The 21,639-nt window shown below is 49.3% G+C and overlaps 1 protein-coding gene across 1 annotated transcript in view; it reads right to left on the bottom strand.

Moving 5' to 3' along the window:
* The window catches only part of FAM47E (family with sequence similarity 47 member E), a 36,486-nt gene that overhangs the window by 5,970 nt on the left and 8,877 nt on the right, over positions 1–21,639 (bottom strand). Inside the window, exons 5-6 of the mRNA XM_090034810.1 lie at positions 17,497–17,676; positions 10,293–10,445 (exon numbers count right to left, since the gene is read on the bottom strand). Of these exons, the coding sequence (XP_089890936.1) occupies positions 10,293–10,445; positions 17,497–17,676 (333 nt within the window). The remainder of the gene's footprint in view (positions 1–10,292; positions 10,446–17,496; positions 17,677–21,639) is intronic.

The following is a 21,639-nucleotide window of genomic DNA, read 5'->3' as shown; positions in this document are numbered from 1 at the left end:
GCTTGTGCAACATACAGCCCGTGGGCTGCCACGCGGCCTGCCAAGGCATTTTTTGAGGCCCATGGTGCTGAGATGGGAAGCAAAAGTAAACACTTTCCCTCTACCTGCACCGGTCAATCCCGAGCGGCACATGGCTCTGCTGCTGCCTCTGCTGGCTGGTGCCGACCCGGGCAGGTCTGTCCCATCTGAAGCAGCATGAGGCTGAAGTCGGCTTCCCATGTGCTGCTGGGGACTGGAGGAGCCCGGCCAGGTGGGCACCAGCCACCACAAGTGGCAGCGGAGCTGTGTGCCGCTCGGAACAGGACGAGCCCAGCTGGAGTGGCAGGGGCTCAGCTGCATTTTCTCCTGTCTGCACCAGTTAGTCCCGAGTGGCACATGGCTTCGCTGCCACTTCTCCTGGCTGGTGCCAACCTGGTCAGCCTCCTCCTGTCCCCAGCAGCACATGGGAAGCCAGCACAGGGGGGCCACAGCAGGCAGGTGTGAAGAGGTATTTGCAATTGCACTGTGAAAAGGTGTTTGCAATTGCACCTGGATGAATGGCCAGGCTGCCTCGGCGCCAAAAGCTAATCCTGCAGAGGCTTCTGGGTTGATGTGCCGTGGTGGGAAGCCACCGCAGCATGTATACCATCGATCAGTTGGCGTGAAAACTGTTAGAGGCTCAAACAGGAAACATACCATACAAGGGGTTTACACGGCAGCGCGCAAGACGATTGGATAATCGTTGAGCAGTGTGTTTAAAACCGCGCTTCTCCCCGTGATCAGAGAGAGCGCCTGTAGACGGAACCGAGGCCACAACTCTGAGGCTAAACAGGCAAGGGACTGATCACCCCAAGCCGACGCTCCCCTCTTTGAAAAGAGGCATTTTCTAAGGCCTTCGTGTTACCTACTTCCCTAACCCAATGATGTTTATGCGCGTGATGTAATGTTACATTTGTTATCGCCTATGATTTTTCACCTAACTGTGAGTATTATTTAAAGTGATAGCAATGATTGATAAGTTCGATCTTATAGTTTCATAGTTTCTAGGGTTGGAAGGGACCTGAGCAGATCATCTTGTCTGACCCCCTGCCATGGCAGGAAAGAGTTCGGGGGTCAAACGACCCCAGCAAGGTGTTCATCTAACCTCCTCTTAAACACCCCCAGGGTAGGAGCCAGCACCACTTCTCTTGGAAGTTGGTTCCAGATCCTAGCCGCCCTGACCGTGAAGTAGCGCCTCCTGATATCTAGCCTAAACCTACCCTCTGCCAGCTTGTGACCGTTATTCCTGGTCACTCCTGTCACTGCTCGGGGGAACAGTGACTCCCCCAATGCCTGCTGATCCCCCCTGACTAGTTTATAACAGGCCACAAGATCCCCCCTCAGCCTCCTCTTGTGGAGGCTGAACAGGTTCAGGTCCCGTACCCTGCCCTCGTAGGGCCCGCCCTGTTGTCCCCTGATCATACGAGTGGCCCGCCTCTGGACCCTCTCCATGCTGTCCACATCCCTCTTGAAGTGCGGTGCCCAGAACTGGACACAGTACTCCAGCTGCGGCCTAACCAGTGCCACATAGAGGGGGAGGATCACCTCCTTGGACCTGCTCGAGATGCATCTGTGGATGCATGACAAGGTGCGGTTGGCCTTCCTGACTGCCTCCTCACACTGCCGGCCCATGTTCATCTTGGAATCAATGATGACTCCAAGATCCTTTTCCGCCTCCGTGCTGACAAGAGGGGAGTTCCCTAACCTTTGCGTAGTTGTATTTGTTGTAGCCACCATTGTTTGTTGTATTTTAATGTAACTTTCTATCTTAGGGGTCATTCCATAGTTAAATAAAAACCCCCTTTTCAAAAAATCATTGTTTTCGGCTCACCCAAGCGCACACCACATCTCAAACTTCCACAGCAGGGTCCTGGTGTGACCTCTGCGGGGCGAGGCGGCGGAAGCTGGTATCTGCGGGGCCCTGCGCTCCGGGCTTGCAGCGCTGAGGCCACCAGGGGTGTGTGCGTGGGTGGCTGGGCACCATGGTGAGCGGGGCTGTGCGGGCGGGCAGGTGAGGGGCTGAGGTGCAGCGGCCACCTCGCTCCAGCCCCCCTCAGGCAGTGCCAGCTTGTGGGACTGTGCTGCTTGGGGATGGAGATGTGGAGCTATTTATTTTTCCCCTTCAGTCTCTGGGGCAGTAGGTGGCTGGATGCAGAATGGGTCCCTCTTGCCCCTGCCCACCAGGAGCTACCATGAACCTTACAGTAACAGGCAGGTGCAGTAGGGGTGCACAGGCAGGATCTCTCTGGCCCAGGACAGAGGATGTTTGAATATGGCTTGCTGGCCCACTGGGTGATAAAAAGTTCATGGTCTGGCCCCACATTCAAAAAGGTTTGACATTCCTGCTTTTAAGTGATCAGAGAGAATTAGCTGTGTTAGTCTGTAGTGAACTTGGGTTCATAAAAGCTCATGCGCTCTCTCTACACACACACACGCACACACACACACACACCCCCTCCCTCCCCTTAAGCTGCTGGGTGGAGAAATACCCTGTAGGCTTCTACACTTGTTGGTTAGACAAATGAGAAAACCTGAACAAAGCTAAAAGACAAAGGAAACGGTTGCAAAACAAAGTAGTTTTTCTGTTGATCAGCCATATATCATTATTCATATAACTAGAAAATTGCCCATCAAAAATGACGGGGGGGCGGGAGGGGCGGCAGGCAGGCAGGGACAGAGGCCTGCATCCGGCCTCCCCACCTCGGGCTGGGGCTGGAGCCAGCGCTGCCGCTACTCCGCTTCAGGCTGGGGCTAGGGCCTGCAACTGCGGCGGCAGTGGCGGGGCACAGCCACCAGTAACCCCCATTCCCCTCCCCCCCCCGCTGCCTGTTGTTGGGGGCGGGGGGTTCTTCGGCCCCTGGCTCCATTCCCTCCATCATGGCAGTGCACCAGTCCCCATCGTCCCCCTCTGCCTCCTAGGAGCAGGGCAGGGGGGAGGGCAAGTCCAGCTCCACTGGCCTGGTCCCCTACCTGCTGAGGCAACCAATCAGAGTGCAAATAAAGTGTTACGGCTAGACAGACAATGGCTTTTATTATATTAAAATTATCTAATATAATAAAGGGCTTAGTTTGTCTGTCTGTCTGTCTGTGCGTAACGCTCCAGGCCAACTGCGCATGCACCGCCAAGATGATGGGTGGCAATTGGCTGGGTGGCCTGAGCTTTGGGCCAAGTTTGCACCGCTGCTGGGGAACTCTGGTGGCGGGGAACACATCCTGGCTGCCCGAGCAGCGGGGCTGCCCCACACCTCCCTGCCTGAGGGTGAAGGGGGGGGATCATGGTGGCAGAGGTGGGATCATGGTGGCGAATCATGGAGCGTGTGCCCCACCTGGTGCGGGGGAGGGTTGGTTGGGCTAGGCCAGCAGCGCTGTGCTGCACCTTTGCGGCAGCACTGGCAGGGTCTTGGGGGCTAGAACCCTCCAAAATTCATCTTAGCCCCCCGCAAGCACCCCTCCCAGTACCCCCGCCTGCCCACAGAAACACAGCGTGGTGCTCCCAGCCCGGCCCAACTGGCCCTCTGCATCTGCCTGGCTGCACAGGACAGCCGGGCAGCATCTACCTGCAGGCCAGTGTAACGGGGGCTGGGCAGGGAGTGAGACTAAGCCCCCGGTGGCTAGCAGGGGAGGCGGGGGTGTGAAGGGCTGTCTCCATGTAATCGAGAGTGTGGGAGGGCAGAGGTCCTCAGAGGGGAAAGTGTGTGTGTGTCTGCTTGTGTGTGAGTTGGTGTCTGAGTGTTTTCTGTGTCTGTGGGTCTGTCTATCTGTGTCTGTGGGGGAGGCGGTCTGGGTGTGTGTGTGTGTGTGGGTCTCTGTGTGTCTCTAGGTCTGTGTGTATGTGTGGGTGTGTCTGTGTGTATCTCTGTGTCCATGTGCAGAGAGTGAGAGTAGAGTGTACATGCCTGTGTCTGTGCGCACCTGTGAGTGTGCACATTCGGCTGTAGGGGAGGCAGGGAGCAAGGAGAAGAAGCAGGCATGTGACCCCCAGCCCGGCAGGGTCCACCCTGCCTCCTCCCCCAGCACCAGGAGGGGAAGGGGCCCCTTCCCCCCCTGCCCCTGCAGCCTAGCTCCCATGGGGGAAGGGCCTCCAATTTTGTACTTGCCAGGGCCCCAGTACACCTTAATCCACCTCTGAGGGGACAGGAGGCAGGTGGACGCAGACCAGGTGGATGCAGAGTGTGGGGAGGGGGCGGCATGTGGCACAGGGCTGGATGCAGAGTGCTGGGGGCGGGGAGGGGGGAGAGAGGCATGCAGATGGACCAGGCCCAGCCGTGGAGCAGTGGGGAGGGGGCCTGGAGTGGGGCTGGACAGGGACTGGTGGGGTGGGGTTGTGGGGCTGGATATGGGGTCCGTCCCCTCCCCCCACCCCATCATTCTTGATGGGCAATTTGCTAGTATATTGTATATTCACATCCTTGTATAACAAAAACAATAATATTCTTAAGAGCTGTAGCCATGAACTAGGATCCCATTATGCTATGTACTGTTTCAGTCCATGGTAAAAAGACAATCTCTCTTCTAAACACCTTACCATCTAAGTATATTGGACAAGAGATGGATACAGACAGGTGAGGGAGTACAAAGAAACAATGAGGTAATATTGGTCATCATAGCAGGCACATCAGCAGCCAATCGCTGTCAAAGTTGTTGTAGGGATAATGACAACAAGATGTTTAAGATGGGATTTGGAAAAGAAGAATGAGGTAGTTCTGTAGATATTTCTGGCATCAGGGCACCATAGGAGAAAGGGTGAAAGTGCTTATTTGAAAAGCTATCTAGTGGGCCATGGACTCTGGTGTCACAGTTCAGTACAAGGTGGCAGCTGCAGCATGGTTGGACAGCTACTAATATGGAGACATGATAAACAGAAAGAATCTGCAAGATTTAGACAGATCCTGGATATGTGGATCAAGGGTGGAAGATGATGCCAAGGCTGGGGTAACAGTGAGAATGTGTTAAATAAAAACCTAGGATTCCAGACTAGCCCAGGGACTGACATGACACCTCGTTTGATGAGTGACAGAAAGGCTTTATTTACTACAAATATTTAAAATCAAGTCAAGAGAACCCAAACCAAATCAAAGTCCAGTAATTAGCTATAAGGTGATGATTTCCCATCAAATGGGCGATGAAGAGGTGGTCTGCACATAAACATGAGTTAATTGCAAAAGAAATAGTTACCATACTAATTAATCAAGGATAGACATTTCACACAGTTATGCACCAGACAATTAAAAGTCTGCCTGAAATCATCCTGAATATAGCAAGGTAAGCTGGAAGAGATACTTCATTATTCCTTCTCAGATGGCCTAGCCATGAACTTGCATCTTCTTGCATTATGGAGTTAACATCAGTATTCTGTATTTTAACTTTTGTGAGTAGGCCTGAGCTTAATATGAGTTTCAGAGTCATCAAATGTGATACTGTCCATCATCACTGGCAATCTCTTGCAGTTGAGGATTATTGTTTTCCATGATTATCTTATCTGTGGGTCTGAAGATGGCTGATGAGGCCTTCTAGGATTGACAGACTTTGTTACAACTTAGGCACATGTGTCCATGTGGGTGGGGTGTGTGGCTCTAGGTTCTTGATTTGGTTGGTAACATGCTGTTTCTGCTTTTTTGTCTCCTGTTGTCATCATAAGGTTTCAAAATCCTGAGATTCTGGTAGCAGACTCTTCCTCCGTTTGGGGCAGTGTTGGCCAATACAGGTTTCCCTCGCTTTATGCTGTACGTGTGTTCCTGGAAAATGGTGTATAACTCGAATTTGCATAAAGGGAACCCACTTTACAATGTCACAAATAGGAATACATTCCAAGACCTGGACTGTACTGACCCCCAGATCCACTTCTACCACTTCTACAAGGCAATTTTGGTACTCGGCAACAGCATACAGTACACACAAGCACAGGGCACTATCATAATGGGGATAGCAACTACAGAAACACGTGTCACAGAGGAGCAAGGAACACAGATCCACACAGGAGACTATATTTTGGTGCGCATCACTCCTGCAGTCCACCACACAAAACAGCTGACTGTGGGTTTCTACCACACCAATTGGATAACAGTGAATTTACCTCGTGTATAACAAATTTTTGGTATAAAAAGGGTAACTGCACAAAAGCAAATTTGCACATACAGAACCCGCATAAAGCGAGGGAAACCTGTAGTCTCCTATGAGTTGATTTTGGTGTTGCATTTTTTTTTCCAAGTTGGACTTGAGGATGTACTTGAAGCACTTTCTCTGCCCTCCTCTTGAGCTGGGAGAATAAAACTTGCTTCAGGAATCTGGAGTTGGGCATCTGGATGACATAGCCACCACAGCAAATCTGATATTGGATGATCATCATCACCTTAATGGTCATGGTATTTGCTTGCAAGAGGAAGCTAATGTTGGTGTATCTATCTTCCCACTGGATTCAAAGGATCTTCCTCAGGCAATGTTTACCGTACTTCTCAAGTGACTTGAGATGTCTTCTGTACATTGTCCATGTCTCAGCTCTATACAGTAAGATGGGGATCATGACTGCTTAATAAACCCTGAGTTTGGTTTCAGATCAATGTTGTGATCTTCAAACATCTGTTTCCTCAAGCATCTGAAAGCTGTACTTGCATATTTTGAGATAATATTGGATTTCTTTATTGATGTCAGCCTTCAGATTAAGTATGGGAAATACTTAATGTTCTTCAGAGGCGTACCATAAATCTGAATTACTGGAGCTGGGGACTGCTCATTAAGAGCTTGTTGATTAAAGACTTTAGTCTCCTGAAATGTTAAACTCAGTCCCATTTTATTGTATGCCTCAGTAAGACATCAATAATTGCCTGAAGGTCTGCTTCCAAGTGAGTACACGCTACAGCATCATCAATGTAATGAAGTTTTATGACTGAGGTTGGGATGCTCTTGGTTTTGGCTGGGAGTCAGCTGAGATTTAAGAGTTTACCATCCATTTGGTAGTTTAGCTCCACTCTGACTATTAAGTGTTGGAGCGATGATGCAGCCTTGCATAACTCCTGTCTTAACCTCAAGAGGATCTGTGATAGGTTTGAGAACCACCACTTGCATACCATTGTGGAGCAGGCAAAGAATGGTGATAAATTTCAGTGGGCACCCATACTTCAGATTAATCCTTTTCTCGGTTGACAGAATCAAAGGCTTTTGTGAGATCAAAGAAGGCTGTGTGGAGCGGTTTCTTTTGTTATGAGAATCGCGATGTTGTCCACACTGACTAGGAAAGAAGACCGTGGATGACTTGGGGTAGAAGACTGAAATCTTTAAGTCTTATTGAGCTTGTGCTGACAGTTACACTTCCACAAGGAGACGTCAGAGACACGGTATAAGATTTTACATCGGGCTGAAGAAGGTAGGTCTGGAGTGCAGAGTTTGTTCTGAGTCCCCAGCATAGAGCTGAGAGGTGAACAAGGGAGAAGCGAAGGAGGCCAGTTACAGAGCCCTGTGGAAATTCCTGTAGGGTGCAGCAGGGGAAGGGGGACATTGGAAGAAGAGTGGAGGACACACTGAAGGAGTGATTAGAGAGCTAAGAGGAGAACCATGAAAGGACGGTGTCAGGGAGCCAAAGGAATTGAGGATTCCAAGAGAGAAGCATGGTCCATGGAGTCAAATATAGTTGACCGATCAAGGACAGAAGTCAGAAGGAGGACAGTGGCCCAGAAGTCATTAGAAATTTTGACCATAGCAGTTTCAGAGGAATGCAAGGGTAGGAACTGAGATTGGAGAAGGCTTTGGAGGGAAACGGAGGAGAAAAACACAGGCAGTGACTGTAAACAGCAAGTTCCTTGAGCTTAGAGAAGACAGCAAGATGGGAGAATATTTGAAGAGCCAAGCAGGGGCCAGGCTGCCTCACTATGAACATTGTTAAGTTCCTTACTTAACAAAGAATTCGGAGACTGACTTTGCTCCAGCCCCAAAACAACAGGCTGCTTTATTTAGGAACCAACAACACCTAACTGGGAAAGGGAAAGTAACTCTGGAACAACAGAGGGTGGAGTTCTAGCTCTCAATCTCCATCCCATAATAATGACTAAGAATTTAACCCTATAATTACCCAGTTACTACAAACATCCCTCTGAGTACTACAGAGACCAGTTCAGCTACAGCTGAAGTTCAGCTTCAGCTGGGGTGGAGGAAATAATTGTTAAATGCTGCACTGGGCTCCTAACATTTAGTTGACTCCAAGAAATTAAAAAACCTTAAAAGTTCCCCCTCCTCCATGCAAGGGAACTCAGGTAGTCAGAATGAAACGGGGAATCTGCTGAGGCAGCAGGATGAATTCCTCTGACTGTCCTGTGGGCTGTGTAATGCTTATATGCAGTCAGGACTAAGCTCTGCCAAGACTGCAACTGTTCAGTTCTCTTTGGTCAATAAGTCAGCAGAGCTGACCCCACGTACAGCTGTGACAAATTTTGACTCCTCGTTTACAAGGGTTGATATCATGGCCCACAATAATTTCTTCTGAGCTGGCATTTTTCATGTGCATTGTCAGCCAACATGGGAATATTTTTGGCCAAGTCTGAAAAGCATTTTATTGATCTAGGTTTGAGCTATATAAAAATGGAGGGGAAAATATTTTTACTAGCATTAAGCAGACATCAAGATAAACCAGTTTAAAGGAACCAGCCTACGCTGGGGCTGACCTGAGCAGCCTCAGGCTGCTTCCAGGGCTGGCTCTCCATGTGCCAGTCTGCACACCGCTCCACCCGGCCCTCTGCTGGGAATGCAGGCTCAAGCCACCTTGACACAGCTCCCAGAGCCTGAGCCCCATGCACCAATCTGCGCACCGCTGGGGCAAAGAAGGGATCCTGGTAGAGGCCCTCTTCAGGCTCTTCCTGCATCCTCTCGTGTGGCTCATGCCACTCCTTTTATTCCCTCAAGGGGCTCAGTCCCCTGAAGCCCAGCAGACCTGCAGCTTGCAGGTCCAAACTCGGTCCGGAGCTCCTCACCCCCTCCCTTAGGGAAAGGGGTGGAACTGGCTTCTCCCCGCTGTTCTCCAATTGGTGGATGGGCTCCACCAATTAGAATTGAGAATTCTCAAGCCCAGGACATGCCGGGGCTTGAGGTAAGTCTGCCAGACTTGCACTGTGATTGCCTTTTTGTTCTGGATTTGTACAGTACAGTGATTATCTTGCTGGAGTCCACTGGGTTGCACAAAATCCTAATATTATAAAAGCCGTAATCTGTCTGTCTGTCCGTTTTGCTTTATTTGCACTCTGACTAGCTGACAAACATGCAGTCAGAGTGTGAAGAAGTGTTTGGATGCACCACCATGATGGCAGGGACACAGGGGAGCAGCTGTGCTGTGCTGGCCTTGCCCCCCTGCCCTGCTCCCTGCAGGTGGTGACAATGGACGGGGGGAGGCCACCAGAGCCGGCCTTGCCTCCCCTCCCCACCCCCCCCATGCTCTTTGGAGGTGGCAGTGGCGGTGGTGCAGGGAAGGGAGTGGTGTCAGGATGCAATGGGTGTGGTGAGGCCACTGGTGCTGGCCTCGGTCTGCCCCTCCCCCCTTCTGTCATCGCTGCCTGCAGGGCTGACCCGGCGGGGGTAGTGGGGAGGAGCAGGCCAGACACTGGGCAAGGTGTGGACATGCCATGGCGGCAGAGGTGGGGGAAGGGGAGGAATGGGCCCAGGCCTGACACTGGGGGAGAGTGGGGGGAGCAGTGGGCCCGGCCAAATGTGGCCTGACGCAGCAGCAGCTGGGGGAGGGGAGGAGCGGGCCTCCTCCCCACCTTGGGCCCAGGCCCACTCCTCTGTATCAGCCCCAAGTTTGTTCCTCCTGTCCCTGTACTGCTGCCAGGTCAGCCTGGGTCCACTGCTCCCCGCCTCCCCCTGCCCCCCCCTACCCCCTGCCCACCACTGCAGCCTAGCTTCTCCCCACCCTCGGGCCTGGTCTTCCCCTGTATTGGGCCTGGCCCACTCTTCCCCACCCCCCGTCGCTGCGGTGGGGAGGGGGGAACGGGCCCAAGACCCCAAGCAGCAGGAGGGAAGGGGGAAGCAGGCCTGTACAGGGGGCAGGCATGGGGCTCCATCCCTGCCCTCTCCTCTCTGTCCCCCCTCCCCGGTCATTCCTGATGGGCAAGTGGATAGTATAAATAATAAATACTAAATATTACAGTCAGTCAAGTATTCACTTGATCACTCCAGCTTGCACTGTGCCTGCCAGAGAACATACAAAGCGCTAGCAAGATCTAGTAACAATGTGTACTCTACGTTTTTAACTTGGCTGGGAATTACACCACACGTTCCATGGGTGCTTCCAATACCTTTTCACAAAACTGCTTCCTTAACTGTTGAAAGTTATCAATGGTTGCTTTTGGATCCATTAAAGGTTCGTTCGCTTTCTGTTTTTTCCATGTTTTGGGGTCAAGGTACCAGGCACCATACTTAATCTTCTCAAATTTGGGCTGATAAGAGTCCTGCAAAATAAAATAGTAATACTGATTAGTGATAGTCTCATGTTGTGTTTATGTATGCCTCTACGCCCATAACTGCTCTGTACTGGATGGAACATTGGACTGGGTTGGTGTATGGTTTCAGAAAGAGGTACATACTGAATGGAAAACTTAGCTGCCTGGCGTGCAGATGGTGGATATGAAGTATTCTTAAAAAGTGCTATGTAAAAATGTGGTGTTTTCTTAGTTGCCCTTATTGGTAAAAATGCAGTAAAATTATCATCACTCCTGACTCTTTCATTGTTTGTTATAGTACAAACAGTAGTGGGCCCCAATCCACATCTTGTCTATTGATGCTATGATACTCTTACCTCCTACTGTGCTGCTGAGCTATTTCTTTCTCACAACCAGTGGGTTTAACTGGTAATTGTCTAATTCCCTGTGAAATATGATGATAGAAAGCAAAGAAGAGCAGAAAAAAAACCTATAAATGAAATGAAATGAAAAGCAAGGAGCATGTTTGGAGTTGTGGAAAAGGAATGAGGAAGTAAGTAAGGTTCTCCTTTTCTATTCTCTTTCCTGTTCTCACTCATGGGGACTAGATGTGCTGACCAAAGACTGAGTCAAACCAACAGTGGGGAAATAAAACAACACTGGGTACGTCTATATGGGACATGTTACTACACAGCAGACTACTGAACAGTAAAGTGTCACTATGTAACCATGCGCAGCAGCTACTGCTCATTAAAAAAAGAGGCTAATATGTGGTTTTCTACTACCTGTAAATACAGGTAGTAGATTTACTGAACATTAGCTAACGCGTAATAATGCACGGTTACATAGCTGACTGGGATCAAATTGCTTCCGGTCAGCCCAGGCATCAGGAGATGGGAGAACTTTCCCCTCCCTTGGGCAGCTGCCTGCTTCCCAGCTGTCCCCTGCCTCTGCCAGGTGCCTGCAGTGGGAGGGGGGGCTCTGATCTCAGAGCTGGGACCAGGAGCTGCAGGGGCAGGGAACATTGTCCCTGCCCCAGCTCTGAGATCAGAGCTGGCCCCTCATAGCAGGCACCTGGCTGGGGCAGGGGACAATGTTCCAGCCCCAGGTCTGATCTTGGAGCTGGTGCCAGAAGCTGTGTGGGGTGGAGGCTGGGAATGTTGTACTCATTCCAAGATCAGCCCTTACTCCAAGATCAGAGCAGGGGATGGGCAGCAGGCAGCTGCCTAGGGCAGGGGTGCAGGGTGGCAGGCAGTTGCCCTGGAGGCAGGATACTTCCCCTCATCCCCTGGAGCCCAGGCCTGACCCTGGTGCCCCTGCGAGCACAGGGCTGGCACAGGACGAAGTGGAGAGGAGAGAGAGTGGGGAGCCTAGAGCTCCCCCTGGTTGCCATATTGTAGCAGAGAAGAGCAGGAATACCCCTGCCCTGAATTGTTCCTGTTGGGAGCAAATTTGGTCCCAATGGGCACATGTGTAGATGTGCACTCAGGCAAATCTTACAGTACAGTGTTTTACTGTTTAGTAAGCTTTCTGTGTGTTAGTTGCATGTGTAGACGTACCCACAAGATATCAGAATACCTAATAACAGCTTGCAAAACTCTTTAGCTAAAAAACTGGTTCCCAGACTTGGCAAAAACATGCATTCAGATTCTCACAGATTCACCGGAAATTAGCATTTCTTACACCCTAGCATTATCTTCACATTAACAAACTTTTCCCTAATAACAACTGCCCATCCTGTGCAATGACTGAGAAAGAACAGAGTGGTAACAATACTCATTCAGAACCTCTCTGGATGAGTGATTTGCTCTGAATCACCAAGCTCTCTCTTTACTTTAAACATCAGGCTATTTCCAAGGCTTATGACATGGATCCTAGTCTTCTCTCTTAAAAAATCCAAAATTCTTGGATAAAAAATTCAAAATGCTCTGATTAAAAAACTCGATATCTGCATTTTTCCATGATTAAAATGAAGTGCCCTGTATGTAGGTATCAGGTGAACACAATATTTTATGGATCTATTTACAGTTTTAAAACAGTTTGGAAGCCTATCAGTGCCTCTCTCGTTATAATAAAATACATTATAAATACCTACATATTTTGGTGTTTTGATTTTGGTTTTTTGCCATGCATTGGGCCCCCTCCTCCTTATGGAAAACCAGAACTCCCCTTGCCCACCAGGATGCAGGTCCAGCTGCAGCTGTCTACCCTGCTGCTTTGTGGTACTGAGCAGCCCTGATATGCCAGTGTCCTGTCCCTGCCCATGCCATTGCCCCTCACTCCAAACCTTCGGCCCTCTAAGCCATGCTGGTGCCCCTCATTCCTGACCCACAGTCCTGAGCCCCACCATGGCCATGTCAGTACCCCTCACTCACCACCTGTAGCCCCCTGGCTGTGCTGATGCCCTTCACTCCCAACCCACAGCCCCTTGCTCCCCCCCAACCAGCTCTGTCAGAGTTGGCCCCCAGCTGCCAGGGCTATGGGACCCAGCAGCTGTATCCTGCCCACTCCCTGCTCCATGGGCACCTGCCACAGCTGGACAGCAGTGCCTAAGACCTGGCTGCTGCACACAGGAAGCAGCCGGTACTGCTGCTAGAGTGGAGGGAGGAGCATGGAGTCCAGCCCCCTCCATCCCCCCCACCCCAGGCAGCATGACAAGTGGACCCGAGCAGAGCCCATGGGGGCTGGGGTGGAGCCAGTGCGAGGCAGGCTCCCCCACTGCAGGGCTTGGGACTCCCAGCCCTGGTGCCCACCCCCAAGGGACCCTGCTCTGCCCTGCCACTTTGGGTCCTACCCTTTGGGTTGCAGAGGCAGCTCTTGCCTGGTGCTGGTCCAGCCAGGCTGCAGCCCCATGACCTGCACCCTGTTGTCCATTCAGAAATTTCAGGGAGTACATGCCGCCCTATGTCCACCTGATGCCTGGACAGTCACCAAACCTTGGTGCTCCAACCCTCCCTCTCCATCCCATAGACTTACCTGTATGCAGCTGCTGGGGCTTTCTGGCTGGCCACTACTCTGCATGGCTGTATTGCTAGCAACATGTGCCTGCACATGTGTATGGTGCCCCCTGTCTCCAGTTGCCCTCTCCTCCACTTCCCCTGAGTCCCAAGCAGCCCCTTGTAGACTGGAACCTGTGGTTTCGTACTTCAAAGGGGAAAATCAAGGCTTTCCCTTTTAAAGGGAAAAATCCATGTTTTTCCACATTTTTCCATGGGAAACAGAAAACCTGGATCCCTGCTTATGAATAATAAGTCATGATGACATGGGCACATTTCTCTTTTCATGTAACATTCCACAGTGACCAGCAGGTGGCATTTCAAGACTATATTTTGCATAAAAGTATTAAGCTACTAAATCATACAGGGCATGTCTAGGTATCCTATTAATGCATAGCAACAGACTCCAGTACATATCATATCAGAGCTTATGGCTCCTGGGAACACTGTTTGAACATGTGCCCAGGACTGCCCCATCTTGAGCTGGGTCAGAGCAGCCCTGGCTGACGGGGCCCCCAGGGATCAGCTTGCCAGCCCAGGGATGCTCCCCACCAGCTCAACATGCTGTGGAGGGGCTGGTTGGTGCACAAGGGTGCTTCAGTACCAGGCTAGTCAGCAGGCAGCCCCCACACTGAAGCACCCTCATGCCCCAGCCAGCCAGCTCAGCGTTTACACGTGTGCTGCTACACACGAAAAAAGCTCTGCGTCAGGGTAATACTTGTATTTAAAAGTACTAACCTGCTGTGGAGTTTATTAATTTCCTGCAGCCTAACAGGGCCACTTGTGTAGATGTCCAGACGTTTACTTCAGATCTAATTAGGCAACTCCTCAGTAAACATCTTGTGTAGATTCAGTCACTGGGTGCATCTCCGCCTTCATTAATGCTCTGTAGTTATTGGGCATTGTTTAGTACTTGTATAAGCAAGTACTAAATCAATGTGCAGTAACTGGCGCTACTGCACAGTAGCACCAGCACATGGCTTTTTAGTGGTGCTAACTGCGCAGTAGTGTTCTAGCATGGTTTTTTGCCTTGCATGCTTCTGTGCAGTAAAATTAGGCTACTGAGCAGTTAGCTCAGGGATGAGCAAAATGCGGCCCGCAGGCCAGAAGCGACCTGCCAAGCCATTCTATGTGGCCCGCAGGGCCCCTAGGAAATTAAGAAAATATTAATCTGCCCTGGGCTGCCTGTCATGTGGCCCTTGATAGCTTGCCAAAACCCAGTAAATGGCCCTCCACCCTAAATAATTGCCCACCCCTGAGTTAGCTTCTCATGTAGACACACCCGCTGTGGAGAGAATGCTTCCTTTGATTTTTGCAAAATGGCTTTTGAAGTGCAGTGGAGTGCACTGCCATCTGACCCTCATTCCTGCCTCAGGTACAAATTTCTAATGAATCCCCAGTGAAAAGAAAGAAAACATCAGAAGGACTAGCAATACTGACATTGGCAAATGCTAACATCCTTGCATGTTCTTGGTTTGACTTCCCTGGTTCTGCATTTTCTCTACATGTTCAGGCATCAAAAGGTGTGAAGCAGGCACTGGATTGAAGAGGGAGGTTGTTTGTAATCATGTGTGCATGTGAGTGCATGCATGCACTGAGGGTGGATCTTGATTGTAGGGAAATTAAAGCATGATCACATGCTTTCCCCATGACCAGCAGAATGCCTGTTAAAACCTGAGGACATAGTGGATTTGAAATGAGGAGGTACAAGGACAGTAGAGGACATGCTCCAGTGTAATTCACATTGGTTTTATATACCAATATAAAAATTGTTCTGCAATCAGGAAAAGAGTCATAAGTGCCTATTACAGGGTAGTTCATATCAGTGGTAGCAGTCCCTTGATACAAGAGTAACAATCTTCCAATAAATAGGGAAGTCCCTTGTGAGTCCACAGATGATTGAGGAGGCTGATCCAAGATCCTCATGTCCAACCACAGATATAGCAAATAGTTCTGGGAAGAAGGAGTAGATCTTGGTGATGTCGGGTCATAGCCCTTTCCCTTTGTGTCTCTTGTCTACCCACCTCCATAATGAGGAGAGATTGAAATGAGCCAGGTTATGTTTAGGGTGCCTTCTCTAGCCCCTCTGCATATGGGGTGAGCATAGTAGATCCTAAATGCCTGCACAGTCATAACTGCAGCTGCTGATTGCACACCTGTCTCAGTTCCAAGTACAAATGACCACTATGCAATCATTGCCTTCACGTAAATCTGCATAGGCAACGTGTGCCTCCTGAGGCTGGGGGCACGGCAACTGCCTGTAGGCGGCAATGTAGGCATCGGCGGAAAACTCCTCTGGGCAGTCAGTTCAGAGCTTTCCATCTATCGGCCCCTCTGTGAAATCCTGTGAAATATGAACTTTCATTTCTACCCAGGAGAACATTTACAATATTTTCTCCAATGCCTGATGAAGGGTGTTTGTGCCCGAAAACTTGAAATTAAAGGCATTTTTTGCAACAATTTTGTTGGGCTAATAAAAGATATCTCTACTAGGAGTCCTGACTGCTGAAATGCTACAGGCACTTTAGAATGGCTCTCTGAGCTGCTCTAATTAAAGCACCTTCGCTCATCCCCGGAGCACATGTAAAGATGCCTAATTAAGCCTTTGCTCCCACACAGATTCCTTTGCAGGATCCTGGTCTCACAAAGGAACAGTAAAGAGAAAGAAATTCAAATATTTATTTCCAGCCACTTTTGACCCAGAGGATCAGTGAAGTCCAAAGTCTGCAGGTCACTGAAAAAGTAAATAGAGCCTGTATCTTCTGATCAAAAAATAATGCATGTATTTGGTGTCTGGATCTGATATGGGTATTATTTGCCAAGCTGCAGAACACAACTAAATTTTAAATCCACCCCAGCTAGCCGGAAAGAGCAGCATTATTCTGCAGTTTTCGGGCTGTTTTTAAACTTTTGCCTTCCCTCTAGAGGAGTCATCACCTGAGTGTCTGTGGGAAACTGTTTTTCAGTTGCTTTGCATTAACTCAGATAACATGTACAATTGCTTTGTCGTTGATCAGGAGGCACCTTCAGTAAATTCTCAGTCTCAGGGGAAATTAGTATGAAATAAACTAAGGTATGACTTAATAGCACACTGGTATTCTGCACTAACACCCTTTGATGGCACTCTAGGGAGTTACAGCGGAGAAACTCATGCATCCTAAGTCCACATCCTAGCCCACTGTACATCACCAACCCTGAATACCAGATTTCTTTATTTTCCAAGAAAACATTTTAGTCCTCTTAGCTGTATATGTGACTTGGAGCTGGTCATTCATAAACACGGAGCCAAATTCAAGGATGAATCTACCACATCAGACACTCTGTGGTAAGTGGTCATTTGCATGTTACCCCGCATTAAGTGAAAGCTAAACCATGTTTGTTTGGCCTCAAGGGTAAATTTCCACAGTTTAGCTTTCATGTACCACAAGGTAAAAGGAGGCACTCAGACAGTTATTGCAGACCAGGTGGTGAGGAGCAATAAGCTTGCCCCCTTGAATTCTCTGTACCTTGTTTGTTTGTCCATACCCCATGCTGGGGTGATTTATATCATCCTGCACACAGACACGCAAACCAATGGGTGCGTTACACCAATTTATCTATCCCCCGGCCCTAATGACACAGATGCACTTCTCTTACAGCCGCTTGCCAAAGGTACCTTAATCCCCCTTTTTTCACATGTTCTCTGAATTTGTTGTGCTGAGCCTAGGTTGTCTAAGCCAATGTCTTGCATGAATTGAATAATGTTTGGAGAGTCAGAATAACAGTTAACCAAAAGCTGCAAGAATGCAATGGTGTCACTCTGGTTTTGGCTCACACTTTCTATCAGCCCCTTGGCATGGAGTTAAAGTAGTTTAGAAGCCATTACATTCACTCACACCTGAGTAAACGGATAGCTGTAGATTGAACGCATAGTGTAAGGGATATGTCTTACACCAACCTACTGCATATGGCCTCTGAATTTGACCCCCTGGCCATGATTCTGAAATCTTTAAGGAAGTATAACTTTAATGAAAATCAGTGTCAATTTGGCAACGGTAAGGTCTATAGAATTAAGCGACATATTTTTTGTTCCTCTAGTGTCTTACCTTTAGAGGACTCTTTACAGCTGTCCGAGAGGATGAAACCCCCAGACACCTTTTCAGCTCTGGTGGCACATTGTTTATATCCACCACCTGTATGGGCACAGAGATCGTGGGGTGGGTTTCGTATCCAGTGTCAAACAGGGACGTAAGAGTATCTTCCTCAATGCTATGCTTATCACCTCCCTGCAATAACAAGTTAAGTGCACAGTTAAGAAAGCAGCAGGAGACTGCTACATGCATCAGAGCAGAACCAGTTGTGGGGACTAAGTCAGCAGGCCTCATTTTGAAATTTATTCTGTTCAGTTCCTCTTTTCTTTCCTAGTAGTAGGTATTTGAGGACTATTCCAAAGGTCACCATGTCATGTGCTGTAATGATCTGATATAGGAAATTGCACACAATGTTACCCTCCCCCTCCCACCCCACTCCCCCCGCGACTATCATGTTAACTCTAAACTGAGACACGAGGCTATATTTAGTGTTTGAATCAACATATGCTGCAATGATTTCATTGTAAGTGACCGTGGGGTCCAATATTCTGTAACTTCCAGGCTGTTATTTTATTTCTAAACTGGTCACTAAAGGCCATTGCTGCTCTGCCCTGACTGGGTAGTGGGAATCTGACAGAGTAGTGCTATAGAGCATTGTAGCACCTCCCAAGGCATCTTCTCAAGGCCAGGAGCAGGGTGGAATGAGGATAGCACAGATGTCCTTGCTCTTTAGTCTTTCTGAGTTTGTAGGGTCAGCTTCAGGGGTGAAGGCTGAGTGAAAATGGCTGATGCTGTCATTCCCCAGGGAGAACTCGGCTGCTAATATTATCTGTTGGTTTCATCCCAGGGACAATTTCTCTGAATCCAATGCTAAAACAACTGAACTTGGTTGCAGCAAACTCAGAAAACACCAACTCATATTTGTGTCAAAAGAAATAACCTCTTAGTGTGATAATCAAGTGATCATAGCCCTTTATCACTCTTATCCTTTGTGGCTTCTCAGAGGGAATTAGCTGAGGAGACCTACAAAAATGAATGCGGTAGTGGCAAGAGGCTGCACAGGGGCCAGGATGCTGGCACTTATCCTGAATGGCATGGGGACAATGTATTTTCCATTCTGGGCTACATCCAGGAAAGTGCTGACCTGAAGCCAATGGATGCGGCAGGGAGCCACTTGTGGGGCAACAGCTTCACATTTCTGTTGCCTTCTATGATGAGATAACTGGCTCTGTGGATGTGGGGAAAGCAGTGGACATGATATACCTTGACTTTAGCAAGGCTTTTGATACCATCTCCCACAGCATTCTTGCAAGCAAGCTGAAGAAGTATGGATTGGATAAGTGGACTGTAAGGTGGATAGAAAACTGGCTGGATTGTCAGACTCAACAGGTAGTAAACAGTGGCTCAATGTCTAGCTGGCAGCCGGTATCAAGTGGAGTGCCCCAAGTGTCAGTCCTTGGGCCGGTTTTGTTCAATATCTTCATTAACAATCTGGAAGATAGGATGGATTGTACCCTCAGCAAGTTTGTGGATGACACCAAGCTGGGGGGCAAAAGGGGGTGGGTGTAGTAGATACACTGGATGGTAAGGCTAGGATTCAAAGGAACCTAGACAAATTGGAGGATTGGGCCAAAAGAAATCTCATGAGGTTCAACCAGGACAAGTGCAAAGTCCTGCACTTAGGATGGAAGAATCCCACGTACCAGTACAGTCTAGAGACTGACTGCCTAAGCAGCAGCTCTGCAGAAAAGGACCTGGGGGTTGCAGTGGACAATAGGCTGGGTATGAATCAGCAGTCTGCCCTTGTTGCCAAGCAGGCTAAGAGCAAAGCAGGCTGCATTAATAGGAGCATTGCCAGCAGGTGGAGGGAAGTAATTATTCTGCTCTATTCTGCACTGGTGAGGCCACATCTGGAGTACTGTTTCCACTACAGAAAGGATGTGGACAAGTTGGAGAGAGTCCAGCAGAAGCCAATGAAAATGGTTCAGTGGCTGGGGCACTTGATTTTTGAGGAGAGGCTGAGGGAACTGGATTTATTTAGTCTGAAGAAGAGAAGACTGAGGGGGGATTTAATAGCAGGCTTTAACTACCTGAGGGGGGCAGGGAATTCCAAAGAGGATGGAGCTAGACTGTTCTCAGTGGTGGCAGATGACCGAGCAAGGAGCAATGGTCTCAAGTTTCAGCAAAGGAAGTTTAGGTTGGATATTAGGAAGAACTTTCTCATTAGTAGGGTGGTGAAGCACTGGAACAAGTTACCTAGAGGAGTGATGGACTCTTCATACTTGAAGGTTTTTAAGGCTTAGCTTGACAAAACTCTGGCTGGAATGATCTAGTTGGGGATGGTCCTGCTTTGAGTAGGGGGTTGGACTAGATGACCTCCTGACATTGGTGATGCATAGGGGTACATGCAGGTGCACGTGCATCTCATGAGCTTGGTGGGGCCCCCTGCAAAAAGGCGCCACCAACACTGCTGGCAGTGCCTGTGGGAGGTCACCACTTGCCACCCCCCACCCGCAACACCGCCAGTCGTGTCTGCGGGCAGTCTCCAATCGCTGCTGCTGCTGCTGGCAGTGTCTGTGGGTGGTCGCTCCCCTTGCCCCCCCCACCAGTGCTGTGGCCACCTGCGGGAGCTCACCGTGCCCCCCCAGCCTCCAGGGGCACTCAGCATTCATGCCTCCTGAGATCCCTTCCAACCCTAACTTTCTATGATTCTATAATTTCTTGGAAAGACCTACAAATGGAGGCTGTGGGAAGGGATATTTTGGCTATATATTCCTTGGAGAGTTTCCCCAAGTCACAGGGATTTGTGAGGAAGTATTAAATCCTCCTTAAATAAGGCTCTAATAAATGTTATAGCTACCTAGTGAGAGAGATCTTTGCAAGATGGGTCTGGACACACACTGCAAAGCAGATCCCAAAAGATCCATGTGAATCCTAAGAAAGCCACTGAAGGCAAAGGCCATGTGCCTTTATATTGAGTCAACAGTCCCAGGAACACTTCTTGAGCTCTAATGGATATGGTCCCCTATGATCTAGCTGGAAGGATGTTCCTCAGCCAGGAAGGCTCTGTGTTAATGGTGTTACGCCATGAGTCTGTGCAGTAATCTAGTAACTTGCACAGATACAGAGGGAGTTCAAAGCAGCTTCTCTGACATCACCCAAGGCCTGAACCAACCTCAAGGGGATATCTTTGAACTGTTCCAATAAGTAGGGTAGAGAGCAGGGCAAATACATCTGCAGACAGTCCTCTTTGCACACATACATTCTAGTCCAGGTTTAAGCTATGCTCATGCCCTGTTTAAAAGCAAGCAAAACACACCCCTGACCTGACTTTGACAGGTGCTGAGCACCCACAGGAGACAAAGTAAGCTTCTAGTAGGAATCAGGCCCCCAATGTCATTACTAGGGCAGACCTGGGCCCAGTCATATTAACTTTGAATTTTTCCCTCCCATGTTTGCAGTCAGCCTCTTAGAAACTATAAAGCGGTGTCTGTCTCTAGTAACCCCTAGCTGCATTCCTAGTGAAGCAGGTGTCCTTTGTTTCTTGACTGAGCTCTGCACAGCTCCAGGGTGAGAGCTGAGGATTATGTTGGGAACAAGCCTTATTGTATAAGGGCATCACAACATCAGCTACTTTGTGTAAAGGCTGATAGATAAACCATTTGTTCGTGCATGGCTGCTGCAGAACAGCTGGGAGAATTCTTTCATTCCTCTCTTACTGCCGGGTGTGCCATGTATCTCTTTAAACACCACAGGCATTTGGCCTTGGGAAGGTTCTTCTGCCAGATCTCTCAACATCTTAGGGAGGCCAAATGGTCACGGGCAAGTTAACTGTGCTGCCTTCTACAGACTTTATGCTGGAATCTTTGTAAAGCTATGGATACAGTTGCTTTTATAGCCAGGGTGGGCAAAATGTGGCCCATAGGCCAGATCTGGCCCACCAATTGATTGTATCTGGCCTGTGGCTGCCCCTGCAGTGCTCTGCATGGGGCCAAGCCCCCCAACCCCTGGGGCGGCCTGTGCTGAGCTTCTGCCCACACCCACCAATGCACTACCCCATCCCCGGCCAACATGAACAGCTTCCTGGTGGGACTGCTCCTAGTGCATCTGCAGCCAGCCAGGTACTGTTTGTACCCACTCCCACTCCAGCAGCTCCTC

The sequence above is a fragment of the Crocodylus siamensis genome, chromosome 2 (genome assembly GCF_052110815.1).
Source record: "Crocodylus siamensis isolate JL-2025a chromosome 2, ASM5211081v1, whole genome shotgun sequence".
Taxonomy (NCBI): Eukaryota; Metazoa; Chordata; order Crocodylia; family Crocodylidae; genus Crocodylus; species Crocodylus siamensis.
The sequence above is the reverse complement of the archived record's forward strand: the minus strand, read 5'-3'. Positions and strand labels throughout refer to the sequence as shown.